The sequence below is a fragment of the Folsomia candida genome, unplaced genomic scaffold, assembly GCF_002217175.1.
Source record: "Folsomia candida strain VU population unplaced genomic scaffold, ASM221717v1 Fcan01_Sc007, whole genome shotgun sequence".
Taxonomy (NCBI): domain Eukaryota; kingdom Metazoa; phylum Arthropoda; class Collembola; order Entomobryomorpha; family Isotomidae; genus Folsomia; species Folsomia candida.
The window spans coordinates 6,101,121-6,122,523 of NW_019091199.1; the positions used below are offsets into that span (position 1 = coordinate 6,101,121).

The 21,403-nt window shown below is 37.2% G+C and overlaps 2 protein-coding genes and 1 long non-coding RNA gene across 3 annotated transcripts; all 3 read left to right on the forward strand.

The window, feature by feature from the left end:
* Window positions 1-86: 86 nt before the first annotated feature.
* Window positions 87-3,898, forward strand: LOC110851848 (organic cation transporter protein). The gene is made up of 10 exons (XM_022099764.2): window positions 87-574; window positions 646-917; window positions 1,212-1,457; window positions 1,516-1,694; window positions 1,775-1,809; window positions 1,883-2,056; window positions 2,473-2,624; window positions 2,694-2,981; window positions 3,039-3,180; window positions 3,569-3,898. The coding sequence occupies exons 1-10, from the start codon at window positions 461-463 to the stop codon at window positions 3,800-3,802; spliced, it is 1,836 nt and encodes a 611-aa protein (XP_021955456.1). The 5' UTR covers window positions 87-460; the 3' UTR covers window positions 3,803-3,898.
* Window positions 3,899-11,515: 7,617 nt separating this feature from the next.
* Window positions 11,516-15,690, forward strand: LOC110852700 (esterase E4). The gene is made up of 14 exons (XM_022100811.2): window positions 11,516-12,113; window positions 12,218-12,358; window positions 12,467-12,536; window positions 12,604-12,674; window positions 12,750-12,762; window positions 12,826-12,867; window positions 12,935-13,026; window positions 13,095-13,343; window positions 13,427-13,595; window positions 13,702-13,886; window positions 14,752-14,896; window positions 14,972-15,007; window positions 15,077-15,173; window positions 15,240-15,690. The coding sequence occupies exons 1-14, from the start codon at window positions 11,847-11,849 to the stop codon at window positions 15,475-15,477; spliced, it is 1,815 nt and encodes a 604-aa protein (XP_021956503.1). The 5' UTR covers window positions 11,516-11,846; the 3' UTR covers window positions 15,478-15,690.
* Window positions 15,691-17,191: 1,501 nt separating this feature from the next.
* On the forward strand, window positions 17,192-17,861 carry LOC118436304. The gene is made up of 2 exons (XR_004835339.1): window positions 17,192-17,291; window positions 17,405-17,861. It is a non-coding gene; the product is annotated as an uncharacterized LOC118436304 (long non-coding RNA).
* Window positions 17,862-21,403: the final 3,542 nt, after the last annotated feature.

Genomic DNA, 21,403 nt, shown 5'->3' on the forward strand with positions numbered 1-21,403 from the left:
AAAGCGCATAAGTATTATTATTCTAACCTGAGCTAATCAGCTTCTGTGCATGCATACGTAAAAAATCAGGGTCGACCATATTAATAATTTCAGCCAGACCCAAAGCACTTCGGAGTCAATTGTTTCTTAATTAAGTTGTCCGGTTTGGTTGGTTGGTGGCATTAATAAAACTGAATCAGAGAATGGTAATGCTGCCAATAATGTAATGTGCTCGGCCCGATTCATTCACTTTGCATGTCCATGTGCAGCCAAGCCAAGAGATAGGGTTTTATAGAGCCAAGTAAAAAGCACATGTAAATTATTAAGTGACGAGTCAAGTGCATAATCTAGTCGTCTCGTCCACTCCACAACCCACAATTTACTAAATTGCAACTATTTTTGATGACCAAGGGCAATCTTTTTTTCTAAACGAATCAGTTAAACAACAGCGGAAAAATACGTATTATTTATTCGTGACAAGATGAGCAATGACAAAAAAAGTCAGAATGCGATTCAAGACTTGAATGAATTTTATACTAAACTGAACCCAGAAATGGAACCGTTGAGCAGTCCGACGAGTGATACGGGGAATGAGGTAAATTACTATTTATTTTATAAAATGGGACGATTTTTTTCAATTATTATTGAGAAATTATTGTAAATCAGAGCCCCAACACGCTGAAGAATGGGGGTAAAAGTGGGGGTAAAAATGGGAGGAAAAAATGCACCGATTTTGACGACATCCTGACCATGATTGGATCTGAGGGAAAGTTTCAAAAGATTATTTTATACGGGGTCGTGTGCCCGTTTATCACGGTTTCGCCCTTCCTAGTTTTAAACAACATTTTTCTCCTGGACATACCCAACCATTGGTGCACCGTACCGGGGATGGGGAACGATACGGATATCGAGACTTGGAAAAATTGGACTTTGCCGACGTATGTGCATAATAATTTTTATTGGAATTGTATTTTAAACCAGGGTTTCGTTCCTTGGGGGTTTGGTACGTTTTTTGGACTGCTAAGAAAGCAACGCAAGAAATGCGAGGTGCAAGAAACTGGGAGAAAGTGCAAGAAATGAGCGACATCCAGCCACGCGCCATATGAAATATTGCGTAGTTTCTTGCACCTTCCATTTCTTGTAGGTCAAAATACCTACAAAAAACCACTTTCTTCCGTTATTTTTTGCAAGTGGTTACTTGATACTGTTTCAAAACTGGAAATTATTTGTAGAGAGATAGGACCCGATGGAGAAACGCGATACAGCCAATGTCTCATGTACGACCCGTCCGATCCTGACAGAAATACGACCATGATGTGCAACAATGGGTGGACGTATGACAAAACTGATTACGACTCCACGATACCGTCCGACTTTGACTGGGTTTGCGACAAGGTGGGCTATGCGACGGATACTTTCACCGTGGGCACGCTCGGAAGTGCGATAGGAACTGTGGTGTTTGGAATCCTGGCTGATAAGTGGGTGCACATTCTCTTATCAGTAGAAATATTGTTAAATTTACAAATATTTTTTTAGAATTGGTCGCAAACCCGTCTATTTTGCGACATGTTTGGTCAACATTTTATTTCGAACGCTGAGCTACTTTGTTCCGCATCATTTCTGGGCTTTTCTAACCCTGCAGGGTTTAGCTGGGACGGCATTTCCTTCAATTTTTTCCATGCCGGCGCTTATCGTTGCTGAAATTTGTGGAGCAGGTACAAAAAGTCACAGAATAACGATGAGTACGTATTCCTTTATCATTAATTCGCTGAAATTGGATAACATGTTTGTTAAGAGTATCGTTCTTGGACGTACGCGGCAACGTGGATGGTAATCTAAATGCATAAATTTTTATTATGTTTTTAATTATCATATCCATTTCATAAAGATATTTATAATCCAGATCTGGGTTGTGGGTAACTCACTCCTGCCATTTGTGGCGTGGGCGTGTAGAACCTGGTTCTTTTTCGGCATAATTTCCGCACTGCCGGGGCTTTTTCTGTTCTTGTATTACCCAATAATTACAGAATCACCGAGATGGCTGATAACTGCGGGGAGGGGGGAAGAAGCACTTCAAGTGAGTGAACATATGCATAACTATGGACTATCACTAACAATGGAAGTCTCTCAGCGTATGCTCACAGATTTGATTAAATTATTGTCAATCGATCACAAATTTAATTAACATGAAATTTGCAAACGAAGCTATTTGCCAATTCTTAGTTTTTGCGGAGATAAATATTTGCAAGAGGAGAATGCGTGCCCTAAAGTTGGTGAATTTTACACTTTCCTTTGTTGCACGCTTTCTCCTCTTCGGATGCAAATATCTATCTCCGCCAAATCTGAGGATTGGCAGATCGTGTCTTTTAACTATTGACACTAATCAATTGACACTAATCTGGTCAAAACATGAGATCATGTGCTGGGAGACCTCCATGGTACATAAGTTATTTAAACAATTCCACTTCAAATCATGGTGATTGTGCTGCACAGATTATTAAGAAAATTGCTAAAACCAACCGGGTTGAAATTGACAACGACGAAATGGCAGAAATGGTAGCAGAATTGATTCAAAAACAAAAGAATGACCAGAAAAGGAAAAGTATCGGATTTTGGACACTGTTTCAGAATTATCGTTTAGCAAAGTAAGCATAATCAAAATTATTTCCAGTCTGTATTGAAATTTAAAAAAAATCCGAAACTTATTTACTTAGAAATACGATATTCCTGGTAATCGCGTGGTCTATGAATTGCCTTCTTTACTACGGAATCACCCTGAACACGACTTCCATGGAGGGCAACAAGTTCGTCAACTACTTTCTCCTCTCCATTATCGAACTTCCTTCCGGTTATTTGGCCGGAGTGCTTGTCGAAAAGACGGGGAGAAGGTGGACGCAGGCAGCTTTCTTCTTAATGTGTGCCATCTCATGTGTCATCTGTGCCGTGGCCGTGGTCCAAACGGGCGTCGATTATTTAGTTATTGTGGGAGCTTTGGGGATCAAGTAAGTCGATGAAGATGCAATTTTTCGCGATATATAATTAACCCCACAATTTGACAGGTTTGGTATCACCATCACTTCGATGGTCGTTTATCTTCAAGGAGCTGAAATATTTCCAACACAGTTGAGAAGTACGGGATCTGGATTGGCGTCTACGATCAGTTCAATCATTGGGATTACTGGGCCGTACATTATTTTCACGGTATTGTTTCAATGTTAACGTAGGATTCGATCACTAAAATCAGCACATTTTTAATCATTTCTCGGTTCTGGGAATTTATTTTAAAATTCTGGACGACAAATTTGTATAGCAGGTCGTTATCAATTAAAAAAAATATGTACTCAAGATTTTGACAGTTTTTGGAAGAGATTTCAAGTTAAGAAAAATTCAGAAAAATTGGAACTCAAAGAAGCTAGCTTAAAAAACTCAACGCCATTTTATTAATTACTGACTACAAATTAGTCTTTCAGAATTTTAAAATAGAGTCGAAAAACGATTAAAAATATGCTGATTTTGGGAATTTTTGGTAATGAGTCCTACGTTAAAAAGGATTACAAATTTTACCCTCCTTTTATAATTACTTTTACAGGGTAAATTTAATGCATCTCTACCCTACGCAATTCTTGGCTTGATTTCTGCTGTTGGCCTCTTATCGTCTGTCAGTTTGCCTGAGACTTTCAGACAGCATTTGCCCGAGACAGTGGAGCAAGCTAACAGGTTCGGAAAGGGGGTGAAATTTTGGAGCTATTTACCGAAACCGGACCACATAACGGAAGATAATAATAATGCGAGTGATATTGAAAAACTTAAAGAGAAAACTTAATTATTACTCATTTTTAATAAAGTTGAAGAAATGTTTACAAAAAACCATATCTGGAGAAAAAAATTAAAATTAAAAAATGTCACAAATTAAAAAAAATAATCTAGTTTTCTTTAACATACAGCGATTTCATAAGTGACGAAATACACGTTTCTCACGGGACTTGTTCTTTGTCCACAATTCAATTTCGTCAGAAAACTTCATCTTTTCTTCCACACAAATCAAAAACTTCTTCGTATTTGACTTTGATGACGTATTTAGTTACTCGCCTTAAAAAGTTTATTGATTGTGGCAAGGTCACATTTATTGGTTACATACATTCTTTAGCTGACCGCGGAAAGTTGTCGGATGACCAATTGGGATTTATTTAATCAATTCTTCAAACTTTTCTTCCGGTCAATTCTCCGTTCATTTTCCCTTCTACGATCTCATCAACCTTTCCAATACAAAATTTCAATCCAGTCAGTGAAAGTATATCCAACCGAGAGTTGGACAAATTTTTTTTTGACCAATCCGTCCTCCAGGGAGAAAGAAAAGTTGTACAGAGTAAAATGGCACCTTAATTGGGTCAAGATGTAAAGTAAAAGTCCTCTGTGCAAAAAAAAAGACGAGATTTCTTTGCACTCTTTCCACTTGAAAGTATTTATTGTGATTGGAATAAAATTAGCAGATGTCAAATTGCAAAAATGAATGTCTCTGTGTGACATGGCTGGTGGGTTGTTAGGCGAAAATGAAAGTGTAGAGTGGATTGGATTCTTTTGAGCTTTAAGTAAGTAAAAAAACGAGAGTGGAACAGCTTTCTCTTTTCTCCTTTTTCTCTCACTTTCTCCCCACTTTCTCTCACCCTTAAAAAAGAAATCTTGAAATCCTGGCAGGCTTAAACAATCATGCATCCATCCATACATCCCACTCCTCCTCCGCGGCCACCCCATCAAAATGCAAAGGCAGCAGGATCTCATCAAAGAGAATGTTATATGTCCCGTTAGCTCGGTTACATGCAGTTGGTTGGTTGGTGGATTAGGTAAAAGAAGAAGACGGGGAAATAATAGGGTTACATTTTACTTGCAAAAATCTTAAATCCGACGCGAGTAATCTTTTCCTCTCTTCTTCTTTTCACTCAAAGGGAAAAGAAGGAGGAGGAGGAGAAAGGTGAAGGTTATGCTTTATTATGGTTCGCTTTCTCTTTGCTGTTTGAGTGAGCATCAGTGATTCGTATTTTGAGGAGGGGACATAAATCCGTCTTACTAACATTGACACCATAGAGAGAATAGAGGTGTGCCGGTGCCTGTGACTACCGATCTACTGTGGTACCCGAAATCCCCGGTTTTTAAAGTGAGTGACCTCGGGGAGACCTACATATATATCAAATTGAAGGTTTTAATGAGTAGATCATTTCTAAATAAAAAATTCCAAAGTTTTACACTCAAATTTTTTTTAGGAAAAATCAATATATATGGGCAAAAAATGGGAAATTTTTTTTTTTTTTTTTTTTGTAGATATCTATTCTGATCTTTCCTAAAAAAATTTTGAGTATGAAATGTGGGATTTTTTTCTATAGAATTGATCTATTTATTAAACTCTGTTTCACAATGGATGATCGCGAAATTTATGGGGCCCAAGTCACGCGCTTATTTACTTAATATTAGAGCTTGGCTGAAATTCAATTTGAATATGCAATTACCCACTGTGAAACAAAGTTTAATACCTTCAATTTGTAAATATTAAATAAGTATTAAATTAAATAAGTATTAAATTTAGGGTACCATCCGGTAGCTAAGTGGTTATAGGTAGCGGTACACCTCTGCCATAGGCGTTCTCTAACCGTCGTCTAGCGCTTTCCCTACTTTCTCCAAAGCCTGACATTATCTGAAGACTTGTAGAATAGAAAATGTGTCTGCATTGGCATTCTAGTTGAGACAAATGCATGTACGTAGAATTATATACGCGAAATCCACACTGCAGCTGGTCCTATTACATACTTTTTCTCTTGGTCAAAGTGCAATTTTTTTTGCTCATGTATGCTACGAAACGTGATACTTGCGATTGTGGGCGATCTTGCATGCAACTAACAACTAAACTCTGCTTCGTTTTCCGGTTCTTTTACACTTTTGATACGTATCCGATCCACCTGCAGAGAAGAAATCCATCCAGACCCACCCAATCCAATTGTCCAATTTGTGATTGTTCAAAAGTTTTCCTGGCCCATTCAATCCGAGAGGATGAAAGGTTGGTTGGTAAGTTTTAGGTGGCCACTTGACATCAAGTTAGTTATACGGACGAAGGGTGAAGAAAACGAGGAGAATAAAAGGTGATGGAAAAAGTTGGTAAATCGCATCTTATTCCTTCACAACTGGATTGAAATGGATCCTCCGGTCGTGACAAAATCAAGGTGAAAGGAAAAGAGAAGGGAATTATTTTTAACTTGCTTATTTTCTCCCATTCTTTTTTAATAAGGTGGAATAAATACTTATACTTATTTACTTATTTAACTGTTACGGTTGAGATATTTTCTAAAGAATGTTAGGTTCAGAGTTACTATTACGACAGTGGCCGCGGAAGCTTGGGGGGACAGAGGGACAATGTCCCCACGGTTATTCGATGTCCTCATCATATGCCCATGTTATACAAACCCCTCCCTCCCCTATCCTACAATGTTAACGTCCCCAGATGTCCCCACGACTTCCGCGGCCACTGTACATACGGCAGCAGAGACTGTGTATTCGATGCCCGCATCATCTCCCCATGTTATATGTATAAACCCCTCGCTCCCCTATCCTACAATGTTAACGTCCCCACAGCCTCCACGGCCACTGGGGTCTCATTATTATTAGATTATTGTCAAAAATAGGGAGAGGAACACCTTGTAAATATTTGTGGTTGGTGATTTGAAGAATGGATAATAATGACTCCAAGTTTTGTTCCAAGTTTTTGAATAGAGTTATTTTCATCTAACTTAAAGCTGGGAAAGCCTTGAGGCTACAAGGTGTGCATGTATTGAAAGAGAAAGCACAACGTCACGTCAATACCAGACCAGGGTCCACATCGATCAGGTTTAATCTATTTCGAGCAGTTCTTTCTTCTGGGGGCAAAAGGGTGACGGTGGAAAGTTATTTTCCCAGAATTCTCACCCATTCTAAGAAAGTATGAGTTGCATAAGTTCCCTTTGCGCGGGAATTATTTATGACACATTTACATGCTGAAAACATGAAAGTGCCGGATTTGATCGGTTTTTCTGAAAGGTAAAATTTCCATAAAAATTATGCAATTTTGTTAAAAATATGGCGACAATCAATTGATTCAAGAATACAACTTACAACTTACAAACGATTATGAGAAAATTATGAATTAGCAAAAAAACACGTGTTTGAATTACGTAGCTAAAAAAATCCTTGCAAAAATTTTGCAAGGATTGCATAATAAGACACGTGTTATATTATATAATTCTTTTCCATCCTTTCTCTCTCTCTCATTTCATCTCATCTCAACGGATAAAAAGGAATTGGTGTCGTAAAGAGTTTAATTGAATGGACAAGACATTTGTTTGTGGGTGGATGGCTGGTAGCGTAGAATGTGGTTACTTACACACGAGATTTGCTGGCCCCATTTTATTATCGTGTCACCAACATTACAACTAAATCTAATCCACTAACTTTTAAGACCACGACGCTTCGTGACAATCAGCTCAATGAGACCGGTTTATAAAAGGTTGGCTGCCCAGAAACACGTTTCGTTCCCGAGAAGAGAAGTACCCAGAAATCGCAAGGTTTCATCTTTAGGAGAAATTTAACAAGATTTCCGAGCGGAATCCTCTTGCAATTCAGCCGTAACACTTTTGCGTAGCTCACTTTATGTAACTTGCGACTTGCGTCCGTAACATAATAAATAGAGTTACATACACACTCCGACGGTAAAGACAAGGCAGCAGAGAAGAAAGTAAAGTGGTTCGTAGCATTTCTTATTATTCTTTTCCATCACCTTATCTCACTTATCTTCTTCTTCCCTCCAAAATAATACCACACATGCAAAACAGGACTTATCTCTGGTTTTGCATGTGGTTAAATTTATTCCCCAGAGCGGCACTTTCACCTGGAGGCTTCCACCATACCACCCCGGGTTTGGTCGACTATGCGTATCTGAGCATAAATGGGGCACATAAAAGCAGAGAAAGTGCAACAATAAACGGGTTATGCTTTTGTATTTTATTTAATACGTGGCTTACTTACGTCTCTCTACGTTTTACGATCCTGCAGGGAGGAATGCATACGGGTGCGATAATCTAATAAAGCCGTGCAGATTTTAATATGCGAGGAGAGAAACAAATATTGAAAGACTTGTGCAAACTGTCCGCCGATTAAAAGAGCGAGATAATTGCAAAAGATTCGAGATTTCGCGTATGCCCATCGCTTATATATTTCGCATCCCATCGCCGGGAGCCATTCTTCTTCTCCAGACTGACATTTAACTCGACTTTGGGACTAAATAAGAAAGATTTTCTTGTTTCGAAGAATAAGAATCAGAAGTTTTGTTGGATTCCGAGAAGTGGATTTGGTTGGTTTCGTGGGGAGAGAAACATGTTCGATCTTCTGGACGGATGTAGTGCCCCTGAGGAGGAGGAAGAGGTGATGGAAAGAGATGCGGTTTTAGCTCTGTCTGTGTTGGATTTCTCTACGATACGATACTATGATGATAGTACTTATTTTGCTGGGTTTTGTACTTTTAGGAGGACGACGACCAAGGACGCTGAACAAGAGGTGGAATTTTACTCTCTGCTTAGTTTCAAAGAACGATAAGATAAATTGGAGGAAAGAATTGCTCCCCAAAGGTCCATTATCTGCAAAAAGCGTGTAATGAGAAGTTACAAAGTGCACATTTTGTTGGACTGTTCACTTACTCATTCACAAGGTGGGAAGGAGGATGACGACAATGGGGGAATTGTTGTGTTTAAGAAGAAAAACTGTGATGCCAGAATATTTTGGATTGCTTACTTGCTAACTAAACACAATTTTCAGCAAGAAAACACGCATCGTTTTCAACTTTTTTCACAGCTAATCTCTGTAAACACATGCACGCATGTTCCCGAATATTTCCATTTTTTATTACGATTTCTCCACAAAATCTTGCAAATGTCCGTAGTAAAAGGGAGAAAGTGGTTCCAGGGTGCGTGGGTATTTATGTAGAATGGTGGCGTAGTAGTACGGGTGCCATAAGCTGTAAACCGTTTCACTTGATTCCATGATCTCTCCACAACAAAATGACTATCGGGTAATTCCTCGAGGCTGTAAAGAAGGGAAGTAAGTTGACCCAGAGGAAGGAACATTGGATTGGATAGTGTAGAAGCTGAAACGCTTTCCAGAATCAGGAATCATGAGATAAATGCATTTAAAGGAAATGGATTGTAATATAAAACATAAAATCTCCGCCACCGTGAAAAGCAAATGTTCTTTCATCACGGGAACAATGCAAGCTCAGAGTGGAGGGCGACCAGCGTATGCTGGCAGATTTTGGGCAAACTAGTGTCAATTGACCGGCAATTGGCAAATGACACTATCTGCAAATGCGCAGCAGAGATATTTGCATCCAAAGAGGAAAAAATGCGCCCAGAAACTACACTTTCCAAATTTACTGCGCCTTTTCTCCTATTCGGATGCAAATATCTCTGCCAAACCTGCGCATTTGGAGATTGTGCCCTTTGCAAATATCATACTACTTAAATCTGCGATCGATTGACACTAATTTGCTCAAAATCTGAGAGTATACGCTGGGAGACCTCCGTTGTCAGATTTAAGCAGAGCAGTTCTGATAAAAGGGAAATGAAATGGATCAAATCAAAATTAAATTGGGACATTTTCCTAAATGTTGTTTATTATGCATTCCTAGATGTGTATCTAAAGTAGGCATGTTTTGTTCCCTCTAAATTGCGTGTGTTCTCCCCTAAACGATAAATTTATTCAGTGCTATTTATGTATGTATAAATTGTGTAACTTATCTTCGTAAAAAGAACACAATGTCAAATATATTGCATACATTTTTTCTTGTGTTAAGAACTTTTTTAAAACGAACGAACCAAGGAAAGACCACCACCACTAGATCGGATAAAGGTTCTTTGAATAGGTGTTGTTTAAAGTTTTATGTCCTCGTTCTGAATGAGATTAAATAAGTCGCACTTTTTCATTGACGAAGATAATAGAGGAATATTTAATGGAGTTAAAAGTATAGATTTGTTTGTACAGATTAATTTTGTTGTTTCGATGTTTTTCTTACTTAATATGCAAACATACAAAAGAATGATTTCTAGTGATTCTATTTTCATCTCTTATTAATGAGTTTCACTTATTTTTTAAGTTTGTCTCATTGCGTGTGCTTCCTTTGTCTACAAATGCGAACAGTTAACTAACTGACAGAGCCAATCCACGTGCGTAGTAAAATAATGGAGAACAAATATGTAAACAACAAAATGTTAAGAAAGGACACTTTTTACATTGCTTGTGCAAATCATCCCTGTCATTAACCTTGGCGAGGTGTGTTGCATTGTAGCTGTCCCTTGGCGTTGTAGTTCACATGTTATTCAGGATCAGGTTAATAGGTATGTAACAGCGATGCATATCAGTAGATAGCTCAAAGTCCTATCCACTTCATCCTGCATTTTTGGCTAAAACAATTCCATACTTTTAGGTAATGCATAGTGCGAATTGGCTTGATTTGTGCGTGATAGCATGCAGCGAATCTGTGTCGCAAATCTATTCCTTACACATATGCTACACAATCGTATATACTTACATTTGTTATGTACTACAGGAACATGAGTACCTGCATTTAATAGCTAAATGAGATTAGCTTTTGCATCTTGTATGTGCAGTATAATTACTTAATTGTATTGCATTATTATCCTGAAATGGCTGGACATACTTATTATTATTCACTGGCAGGAACTAAAAGCAATTACACATTTCTGGTTCCGGATATTTTTTTTGAGGAAGTTGGATCAGAAATACAAATACACATAGAGGAATCGTGATTAATGACATTTTCTTATTCGACATGACAGTGATACATACTTTTTAAGGTACATAACTGGACTGGATGTCGGGTAGTTGCTTGTTTGTTTCTTTTTTTGGCTGTGTTATGTACATTTTAATGAATACGTAATGAAACACAACCCGAAGAAGAATTTATTACCGCATTGCATTCAAAATACTACAAGAGTCATCCCCCAAGATTGCGAATGACGTAAATGTTCCATTTGTAGTAAAAAGTCATGCTGTTGCACTTTCCTTATTTGGTGTGACTTGCATTTTTTAAACAAATAATGTTGAGGTCCCGTTTAATTTAAACGGAGTATTATTATTAATTGAATTCAAAGCCATGTAAATAAACAATAGTCTCGGTCTTGTAATACCTACAAAATAGTTGGCAAAATACCTTCAAGAATAACCCCGACCATGTCTCAAATTAAACGGTAGTCGAGCCATGTATTTATTTATAAGGTGTTAAACTAATTTGCACCTGTCACCTCCCATATATTGCAAAAACCCAACCCTCTTAACAGGCAATTATTATAAGTATGAATGGATGATCAGTCGTGTATATTTTCATGCAAAGTAAGCGATTCCATGAAAAAAGCCGGAAAGTTGAGCGCAAGATATGTTAAGTGCAGTTATCCAATGCATCATCACGAATGTAACCAAGTCATGATCAAAGTCAAAGTCATCTTCTTCCTGAGGAAGCAGTGTCTGTGGTTTGGTTGGAGTGAGGCGTTGATGTGCAAGAGGTGTAACTTCCTTCCAAATAAATTAGCCAAGATCAGTAGTTTCCTCCTTCCTTCCTGAAAACCAGTTCCACTTTTTTTCGTGTATCGCACATGTACAGATTTACGTATGACGTTTTGCTGGAGTAACGACAAAACAAGATTTCATCACGGTAATAATGGTCAGTTCACGGCAATCGTATATTCGGCCAAGATCAAGATCATAACGCCACGCCAGGATTTAGCCTTATTTTTAATAGTTTAAGTTTAAGTTGGGATTTTTGCCCAAAATAATAATACAAAATGGTACTGGTCTCGGTATTTTTTATGAATTTGCTCTGCGCCATGGTGCCTTGTGATCCGGCGAATAGTTTGCCGGAAATTGATGGCGTGAGGGTATCAGGTATGAGTGGTTTTCGTGGGAAGCGGTTGATCAGTGGGGGTGGCGAGGATTATCCAGTTGTCGAGTCGAGAAACGGAGCTGTGAAAGGGTTTCCGATGATGGTGATGAGTGGGAGGAGGATATTTGCGTTTGAGGGGATCCCTTACGCCAGTGCGGCGAGATTTCAGGTAAGAAATTCAGGATTGTCTCAATTTTCCCAGTCCGGAGTCTTAAATGCAGTGATAACTTATCACTGATAAGTGTAACGCAAAATTTTGGTGGTATCGTTTAGGACCCTGTGCCAGCCAAGAATTGGACAGGGATAAGAAAAGCGTTCTCTCCCGGGTCTTATTGTCTGCAGATTCATCCGGGTAAAATGCTGAGGGTGTTTGGATCCGAAAATTGTTTGACGATTAACGTTTACTCGCCAAAGGTAACATTTCTGGAGTATGCAAACGATAATTAATTTCTGCGAAACTGGGAAGGTTTCCAAGAATCTATTGTAAGTAATGATACATTTTTACGCAACTAATAAAAACAGATACCGGCGTCGGAACAGGCTAAAAAGCTGCCAGTGATTGTTTTCATCCACGGAGGATCATTTACTTTCGGTATTAAAATTTAACCGAAATTTTAAATTTTAAATTTTGAAAATTGTTAATTTTTATTCATAAATAGGAAGTGGTACTGAATTTGGCCCCTCGTATTTACTAGAGAAAGACGTGATCTTTGTCAGCTTTAATTACAGGGTATAATTTTTGACTTCTTGTTTACTGAATGTAATCATAATTGAGTAATGAATTGTATGAATTATTTAATTACAGGTGGGCGTCTTGGGTAAGGGTTGATAAAATATTGCATGAATTTTAGAAATTTCTCAATAAATCGTATCAATTGAAGGCTTCATGAGTACCGGGGACAATAACAGTCCTGGAAATTATGGTAAAAAGCCGAGTTATCAAAATTACTTGATATCTAAAGCAAATAATCTGGATCGCATTTTAATTAGGCCTCAAAGACCAAGGTCTAGCGTTGAAATGGGTTTCTGAAAACATTGAAAACTTCGGTGGTGATAAGGACCGCGTCACTTTGATGGGACAGGTAAGCACATTCGACTCGTCCACGGTTATCATAATCTCATCTGTAATTTGCAAAATTTTTATATTTAGTCCGCGGGGTCAGTCAGTGTCCACCTGCACATGTTGAACCCCACCTCGCAAAAATACTTCCATCGTGCCGTGCTCCTCAGTGGGACTGCCCATAATCACTGGGGCCTCCAAAATTCGACCAGGGTTCTCAAACTGACTCGCGCCCTGGCAAAATGGGTCAACTGCGGGACGGCAAGTAACCAGGAAATTGTGTCATGTTTCCGAAAAATTGATCCCAATTGGTTGGTCGCTGCTCAAATGAATCTCTTCGTAAGGAAAAATCTTAATACCATTCGCCCATCAAGTCGAATCTGATTTTGCATGACATTCCATCCTCAAAATTATTTACATAGGACTGGATCCCATTCCCCGCAGTCTTGTTCGCTCCCGTTATCGAGCACGCTGAAAGCCCATCGCCTTTTATAGCGGAATCTCCCTCGGTGATAAGTCAGAGTGGGAGAGAGGCTAAAATTCCTGCCATTTTTCAAATGACTAGCCAAGAAGGGTTGATGTTAAATTATGGTAAGTGTGGAACTGACGCCACCTGCTTAAAGCCTTCTTCTTACGTAAGAAGAAGCATAATATCCATGAATAAAGCAGAATTCACTTTGCTCTCCCAATAATTTAGCGCTTAACGGCATGATGAAAATTGGAGGGTTTCGTAACGCCGTGAAAAAGTACTTGTCCAACTACCTCGACTACGACTACGTCACAAATGATAACCTAAATCTACAGGGGAACATTACGGATCGGATTTTAAACTATTATAATGTTACGAATCCGAGAAACGCCCCCCTGTCGGCGTACGGAGAGGTATGTAATGTACATGGATAAACTTATAATGGAGGTCTCGCAGCGTATGCTCTCAGATTTTGAGCAAACTAGTGTCAATCGATCACAAATTTAATTAATATGCAATTTGCAAAAGGCACAATCTGCCAATGGTCAGGTTTCGCAAAGATATTTGCATCCGAAGAGGAAAACATGAGTGGCAAAGTCACAGATGACATATTTGGATTATTATACATGCAAATTTAGATTGGCGTCCATGCGCTCATGATACGCAATGTAAATAGTTAAACATTATTTTATAATGAAAAATATTTGCAAAATTGTACACACAGCAGAAAATTAATAGTTTTCAAAATTTCCCAATGATCTGAATTTCTGACTTGAAAAGTGGTTATAATCTGCTGACACTTTTAAATATTCAAAATTGTAACAAAATTTATATTGGCGTCGAGCACGGTCGATCGAAAGTTTTGCTCTCTTGATGCACGATGCAAATAGATAAAAAGTATTTTGTAATGCAAAAATTTTGGCAAAATTATACACAGAAAATTAATGCTTTGTAAAATACAATAATAGCCAATGCACTGGTTTGGCAGAGATATTTGCATCCAACGAGGAGAAAGCGTGCCCTAAAGTTGACAAACTCTACACTTTACAAATTCGCTATTTCCTTTTCGGATGCAAATATCCTCGCCTAAACTGACCATTGGCAGATCCTATCTTTTAAAAATTTCATATTACTGAAATTTGCTATCTATTGACACCAGTTTGCTCAAAATCTGAGAGCATACGCTGGTCCATCTCCCTTGTCAGTCTAAAAATAATCTTGACCTGAGATTGTCAACATCCATTAACATCTCACAAACTACGCATCTTCTCCGTCCAGATGGGGACTGACAGAATGTTTTCGGTCGGGATTTCCAAGGGCATCAAGCTCCACGCCAGAATTGCTCCCACTTATGCATCCCTTTTCTCATTCTTTGGCAAGTACAATCAGGGCAAATTCCTCGGAGTGCCGCAAAATGAGCTGGGTAAATCTGAGCATAAAAAACTCTTGGGTTGTAAATACGTAATAAATAATTATGACCATATTCTTTCCTCAAAAGGTGTTGCGCACACGGAAGACCTATATTATTATTTCAGTAATTAATTCTTATTTTAATTAATTAATCAATCAATTAGTTAATTAACTAATCTCTCCAAAAACTTAGACGCATCGATTTACTTGCCCGGATTCAAGCAGCACGACAAAGAAGCAGAATTGAGCAAAATTATGGTCAATTTGTTAATAAATTTTGCGTCAATGGGGTAAGCTCAGGATTAATTAGGTAGTTATTACTTATTTGCATATTATTCAAATTCATATTTAAATAGGGAACCACTCTACACTGATAAAAAGAGTGGGAAAGATCACAGGATTTGGGACGCCGTGTCCCCCACGGACGAAGTGATGCAGCTTCTTCAACTGGACAGGGACGTTTTGATGGTGGACGATCCGTTCGCAGAGCGGAAAAGGTTTTGGGACTCGTTGCATCTCAAAGATACAATTCCACTCGTAGATTTTTCACCACTGTTAAATGAGACAGGGACTGATAGCAGTAATGATATTTAATACCATGACATACACAACCTCAACCTCATTTCGATAGATTAACCTATGGGAATTAGTGCAAAACGGTGAAGTTCCTATTTTGTCGTAGGATTTGTTAATGATAATTTGTGTTGTTTTTATTGTTTTTATGTATTTATTGATTTTTGGGTTTAATGAATTATGTAAATTATTTATTTGTTGTTGATCATAAATAAAACGTAATTTAATATGAGATTTGTTTGTGTGATTTGTGAAATAAATTTTTAATGAATGATTATGTAAGAGGGTCTCTTTGCAAATTTGACCTGATGCAAGTTCTCAAATTGTATAAAAATGGAGGTGACCAGTCATTCTGTGCTCAGTTGGATATTAAGACTCAAAAAGTTTTTTTTACATATTTTTTGAAATTTCATAATAATGGTGCTAATTCTGCCTTCATTCTTACTGAACATTCTCTGTTCCTTATTCACTTGTCGGAGTAATCATGTCAGTGTCGAGTTGGGTTCGGTCAAGACAAAAGTGGGGTTGATTCCCATACGGTTTATGACATTTCCTAAAATCGGGCTAAATAATAAACCTCTTCATCCTAGCGTGAACTTCAATCCGAATCAGGTATTTTTAGTGTTGTAGTGCAAAAATTCAATAAATATTGATCAGCTACTAATTTATTTGCAGATTTACCGATATGAAAACTATTATGGTCATCAAAAACGGTACGGGGCCAAATTTCTTGGCAGACGGAGGAGAAGATGAGACTCATTTGTTTCTCAGTTGCTAAATTTAGATAATTCGCCAATTTTTTTCCACGCCTAATAAAAACCTCACGGTAAACATCACCTCCACAAAGTCAAGAGTGACAACGACGCCACGAGTCAATCAAAATCATGACCACATCTTTTTAGCTCTGTAAAATGTTAATAAAAACAATGTTTTAATTAAAGTGATGAATGCAACAACTGTCACTTTTCACTGTTTAAAATAATTAAGGATTAGCATTTAATTAAATGGAATGGATAAAGAGTGATGTTGATGAATTGAATAACGAGGCTAATTTTGCTTAGGAATAGAACAAGATGGTCATGTTCATGCAGAGGGCGGCTATGTATTTACGAAAAGTTGTTGAAATATGTATTTAATATTTACGAAATATGTGCAAAAATAAAACAAAAAATAAATATTTATAAAATTCATATATGCGTTTTCGAAAAAATTTCTAAAATATTTACGTATTTTTTAAATAAAGTGGAAATGTGAATAAATATATTTGTATATCTTACCACCTAGAAATATGTGGAAATATGTGAAAATATTTTGAAATTTTTGTGATAGATCACATGGGTGTGTTCCCTACCTAACTCTTACAGATATTTAGGTAACACACCCACAAAGTTTGACCGTGGGTCGTCATCAAATGAAATAGTTGAAAATAAATACATATCCACCCTATGATAATTCTGTTTAGGAATAGAACAAGATGGTCATTTTCATCATGATGATGGCCAGCCTTGACATTCATCTTCATCTGACATTCAGTTCTGAGATTTGAAATCACAAAATGCCTCCACGACTCGGCAACAATATATCAATCGTCGTGCATGTATAAAACAATCTCATCTGTCATTGTTTATTTGCATTGTTCAGCAAATGCTTAATTAGTTGTATCCAATCATGCTGGCACGTACGCTTATATATTTTGCTTTGTACACAACATGTGCTAGTAATAATTCGTTCGTACCAGTTTACAAAAGCGAATGAGTTAGTGATCTAATAAGTGGTGATGAAGAAATATTCATACCAAGTCGAGAGGTGTTAATCAGCAATAAAAAGGAAAAAAGGTGGATATACAAAAATTATCATGTACATTTTTTACGAATCCGAATTATGTATTTATTTATGCATTGTGTTAGAAGTACATATACGAAGTAAAACTTAACATTTTGTTGATCAGGTTTTAACAATTTCATGGAACTGTTTCGCATCAAAAGTAAGAAGAAATCCGATTTTGGTCAATTCCAAGCAAACAGAAAGTTTTATTTACCAATGAATATCCTACACGTTCACCTAACATTTCTTATTTTATTCCATTTCTTCGGTGGATTTTGATGTTCGGCGTTCAATTCCGTAAAGGTGTCGTTTATTTGGGGAATTTCTGCCCAAATATTATTTCATATTTTTTATCATTTTCGATTTTTGTTGCATTCTTATAAATTCGATGCTCGTAGTTCTAGTATTATCCTTCCTGACTACTTATCATTCATACAACAAGTACCGCACATAAATTCCTGTCTGCATGCATGAAAACCCATCCTGGAAAAATAGAATTACCATTGTTTAAACTTTTTGTGTAAAGTTGTTAACCAAAAATAGATATGGGAATAATGCAAGTAAAGTAAATTATTTTTATACGAGAACACGCATCTTTTCTTATCCTTCTTGACCGTAATCAAGTAAGTTTCTAGATTGGACATCACAAAGATAATTATAAGGATTGTATCGTGCCACGTGGTGATAACAATGGATGGAGGTGGTGGTGGTCTAATAATTTTTATTTTTGATAATTGTACACCCACACACAATTGTACATTGCATGTCTCCAGTGGTAAACAGTAAAATTTTCTTGTGCGAGCAATTATTTTTGCCTTGGTGGTCATAATTTTTAACGAATTGTGGCAATAAATGTAAAAATGAATTGTTTTTATCATTACACAAGTCATAAGCAAACGAGCGCATGACGACCTTCATTAACCTTCATACATATTGTCATTCCTCCAGGAATGATAATCCTGGACTTGAAAAATTTAATAATTGTGTATGAATGAATCATGAATTAGAACTGCGCATCGCGTTCATTTCATGGTGTTTATTGTCCAATTATTGTCCATACTTTAACTAAACGGCTATTTTCGAGACGTGGTTAATTGTTTAATTTGGAGTCGTCAACATTTTCATATTGTTGTCCACTTGTACATAATTTGAACCCCTCACAACAAATACATATGTACAATCAGCGAGACAAATTTCTTCACAGAATGTCACTTCAACTGGAAAATGTCCTCTGGGGGTAAAAATATGCCAGGGTTTCATTTTCTACGGGTTTGACACATTTCTAGCATTGCAAAGGAAGAAATGCAAGAAATGCGAGGTGCAAGAAACTGGGAGAAAGTGCAAGAAATGTGGGCGTAGTTTTGTGGGCGCCTTGTATTTCTTGCAGGTCAAAATAAGAAACCACTGCAAGAAACCACTTTTTTGCCGTTATTTCTTGCAAGTGGTTAAGTATTTGCACCCGAAACACTGAAATATACGCTACTTTTCATTTCATCCAAGTCTCTAGTTCAGGAATAATTCAGGAAACAGACCAACAAGCACGGCGACAACATCTTGTCTCCTCTCCTCTCCTTTGACAATGACAACAACAATTTTGAAAAAACAATGACATAAAAAGTAATGAGTGGAACAATGCTTATGGAAATAACAATAGGAAGATGAGTCTAGTGTCAGTTTCATGTCAGTCGGTCTTATAATGGCAGTTTTTTTAGGGTTTTGGATGGGATTTTGCCTGACTCTCTTGGATAGAGGACTGGACACGGTGTACAAACACGTTAATTACTTTTTTACATGGAAGGAATATATACTGTGCCATTTCTAAAGATGAATTAACTGATTTCTTTTGATAAGGATGAGGTTGTCGAGGATGAATTAATTTGAATTTAGATATAAAAATGCAGCTTCATCCTCCAATTAAATAACAAAGTCAGTGTCAGGGTCAGCAATTAATTATTATCACATTATTTTAGCCTAAGGAAAATGACACAATTCAAAATTACCAGTTAAACACCGTGTAATGGAAAAGTTGCTCAAGTTCGTCTTCATCAAGTAATAAATGGGTAATTGCCATCTAAAAGTGGTACTGACGCACGCACATAAAGTTGCAGGTGAGGTGAGAGGGCAGATTTTTGTATCTCGTAAAAACTTAGTCATTGAATTTATTACTTAAATTGACCAATTTCTTGATCTTGTTGTTAAAAATTTTGCCGAGTGATTGATGATGATGCATGCACGCGAAGACAAAGTCCACACAAAAATTTGCACATTTTTACGAAATTGGAACTCGGATTTGACATAGATGCAGGATCTGAGAAGTCATAATGAGTGATGATGATGGTTATTGTCTCTACTAATCTGATCCACTGACGCAATTTAGACCCAGCAACTTTTTGACGTACTGAATTCTGAACTGACGCGTGGGTCGAGGTTCGATAATGAAAAGTGTACCAGCAATTAGCACATTCTCACCTGCTGGATAAAAAAAGGTAATCATGGACCCGTAAAGATCGTCCTATTTGTGTTGGCAACAAATTTGAACTTTTGCACTTTACCCGTCTCTGAATCATTTGTAATTGTGCAACCATTTCCAGGAAAAAAGTCACATAAATTAGTAGGTTTTATGCAATATTATGTACATATGTAACTATTTATCGATATTAGTCATCAATTATTTAAGTCGTTGATGCGCAATAAACCGACAATTAGTTACAGTTTTTTAATATAATTACTAGACTAGTGTTTTCTTCTGGGGCGATAACCACATGAAAATATCTACATAAATATCTGCGGATGTACTCCTATTACTTGCCGACAGACTGGTGTGGTGATGTATTCCCACGAGGTTAAATTTTTTGCAGTCACCTTCAGAAACCGGTCCAGCATGGTATTTAGCAGTGTGTATAATATCTACATATGTCCGTTTATATTACTTGAAAGAAATGAAAAAAAGGTAAATTTTGTACTGCACCGTGATTATGTTTGGGGGGAAGTTAAATTAATGTGGTTATGATACGTGCTTTTCATACTTTCATACAGATGTACATATGCATTCATATGTACGTATTTTGTATATAATTGCGCAATCAAATCAGAGGCTGGTACTGGATATGAGGCGGTGATAGGGTATACCGGGAGTACATCCCTTCTTTGCTTAATTAATTACTTAATATGTGCCAGACATGCGAAGAAAAATGTGTGAAATATGTATTAAGCGTACGTAAATATCCGTGGGGGGTGTCGTGTAATAGAGGAGGTTTAGAAAATTAGGCGAAATTAGTTTTGAAATCAGGCGAAATTAATTTTGAAATCTGGCAAAATTAATTTTTAAATCTGGCTAAATAGTTTTGGAATTTGAGGAAATATAAAACCTACACATGAATGTCCACGAATGTTTTGAGTTGACCTTGATTTAAAGACGAAACCCGAATTATGCATATCCGAGCAGAAATTAATTATAGGGACGACTACTGGATTTGTCTTTGGACTACTTATTAACTCCACGAGTCGAGACCTTTCTTCCCCCTCCACGTGTCGTATGCAAATGAAATTTACCTACAAAAAGTCTCGAATTCGGCGATGTTTTTTTGTAAATAAATGCGAATTTGTAATTTACCCAGTTTTTATCCCTGTATCATATCAGAAGAACGTCTTGAATCTTGTTCCTTAATGCTTATTGTGGTACATAAATAACTAGAGGAACAACTTTTTATCGGTCCTTCGGGACACGTCGATGAATGTAGAACAAGTTGATGTGTAAATGTGCGATGCGCATTAACTAATATGCATAATAATATAAAAGCCAAGGTTTTAGCACATGTGGGGAGACGGATTGCACGGGGGGAATAATTTGATGCAAAAACCTGGAGCTGATTATTATAACTCGATAATTTTCCCTTCTGTGTGAAAAATTGTGAGACCAGTTTTTTTTTGCCTTTCAAAACTTGTCTGACCTGGATGACTGGACCGGTAATTGATGAATTCAAGAGATAACTGATGGCAAATACTTGGTATTGATGACAACTTTTCTGTGAAATGGACTCGTCACAGACAATTAATTAGGCAAACTTATCACCCAGTTTTATTTACATACTTACTTATATTCAAGCTCACCTTTTGTTTTATG

Excerpts from the sequence above, each read along its gene's own strand:
- LOC110851848 (XM_022099764.2), top strand. The coding sequence starts at position 461 with ATGAGCAATGACAAAAAAAGTCAGAATGCGATTCAAGACTTGAATGAA. Across the intron at positions 2,982-3,038 it reads GTGGGAGCTTTGGGGATCAA|GTTTGGTATCACCATCACTT; the intron begins GTAAGTCGATGA and ends ACAATTTGACAG. Across the intron at positions 3,181-3,568 it reads GGCCGTACATTATTTTCACG|GGTAAATTTAATGCATCTCT; the intron begins GTATTGTTTCAA and ends TTACTTTTACAG.
- LOC110852700 (XM_022100811.2), top strand. The coding sequence starts at position 11,847 with ATGGTACTGGTCTCGGTATTTTTTATGAATTTGCTCTGCGCCATGGTG. Across the intron at positions 13,887-14,751 it reads CCCTGTCGGCGTACGGAGAG|ATGGGGACTGACAGAATGTT; the intron begins GTATGTAATGTA and ends TTCTCCGTCCAG. Across the intron at positions 15,174-15,239 it reads ATAAATTTTGCGTCAATGGG|GGAACCACTCTACACTGATA; the intron begins GTAAGCTCAGGA and ends ATATTTAAATAG.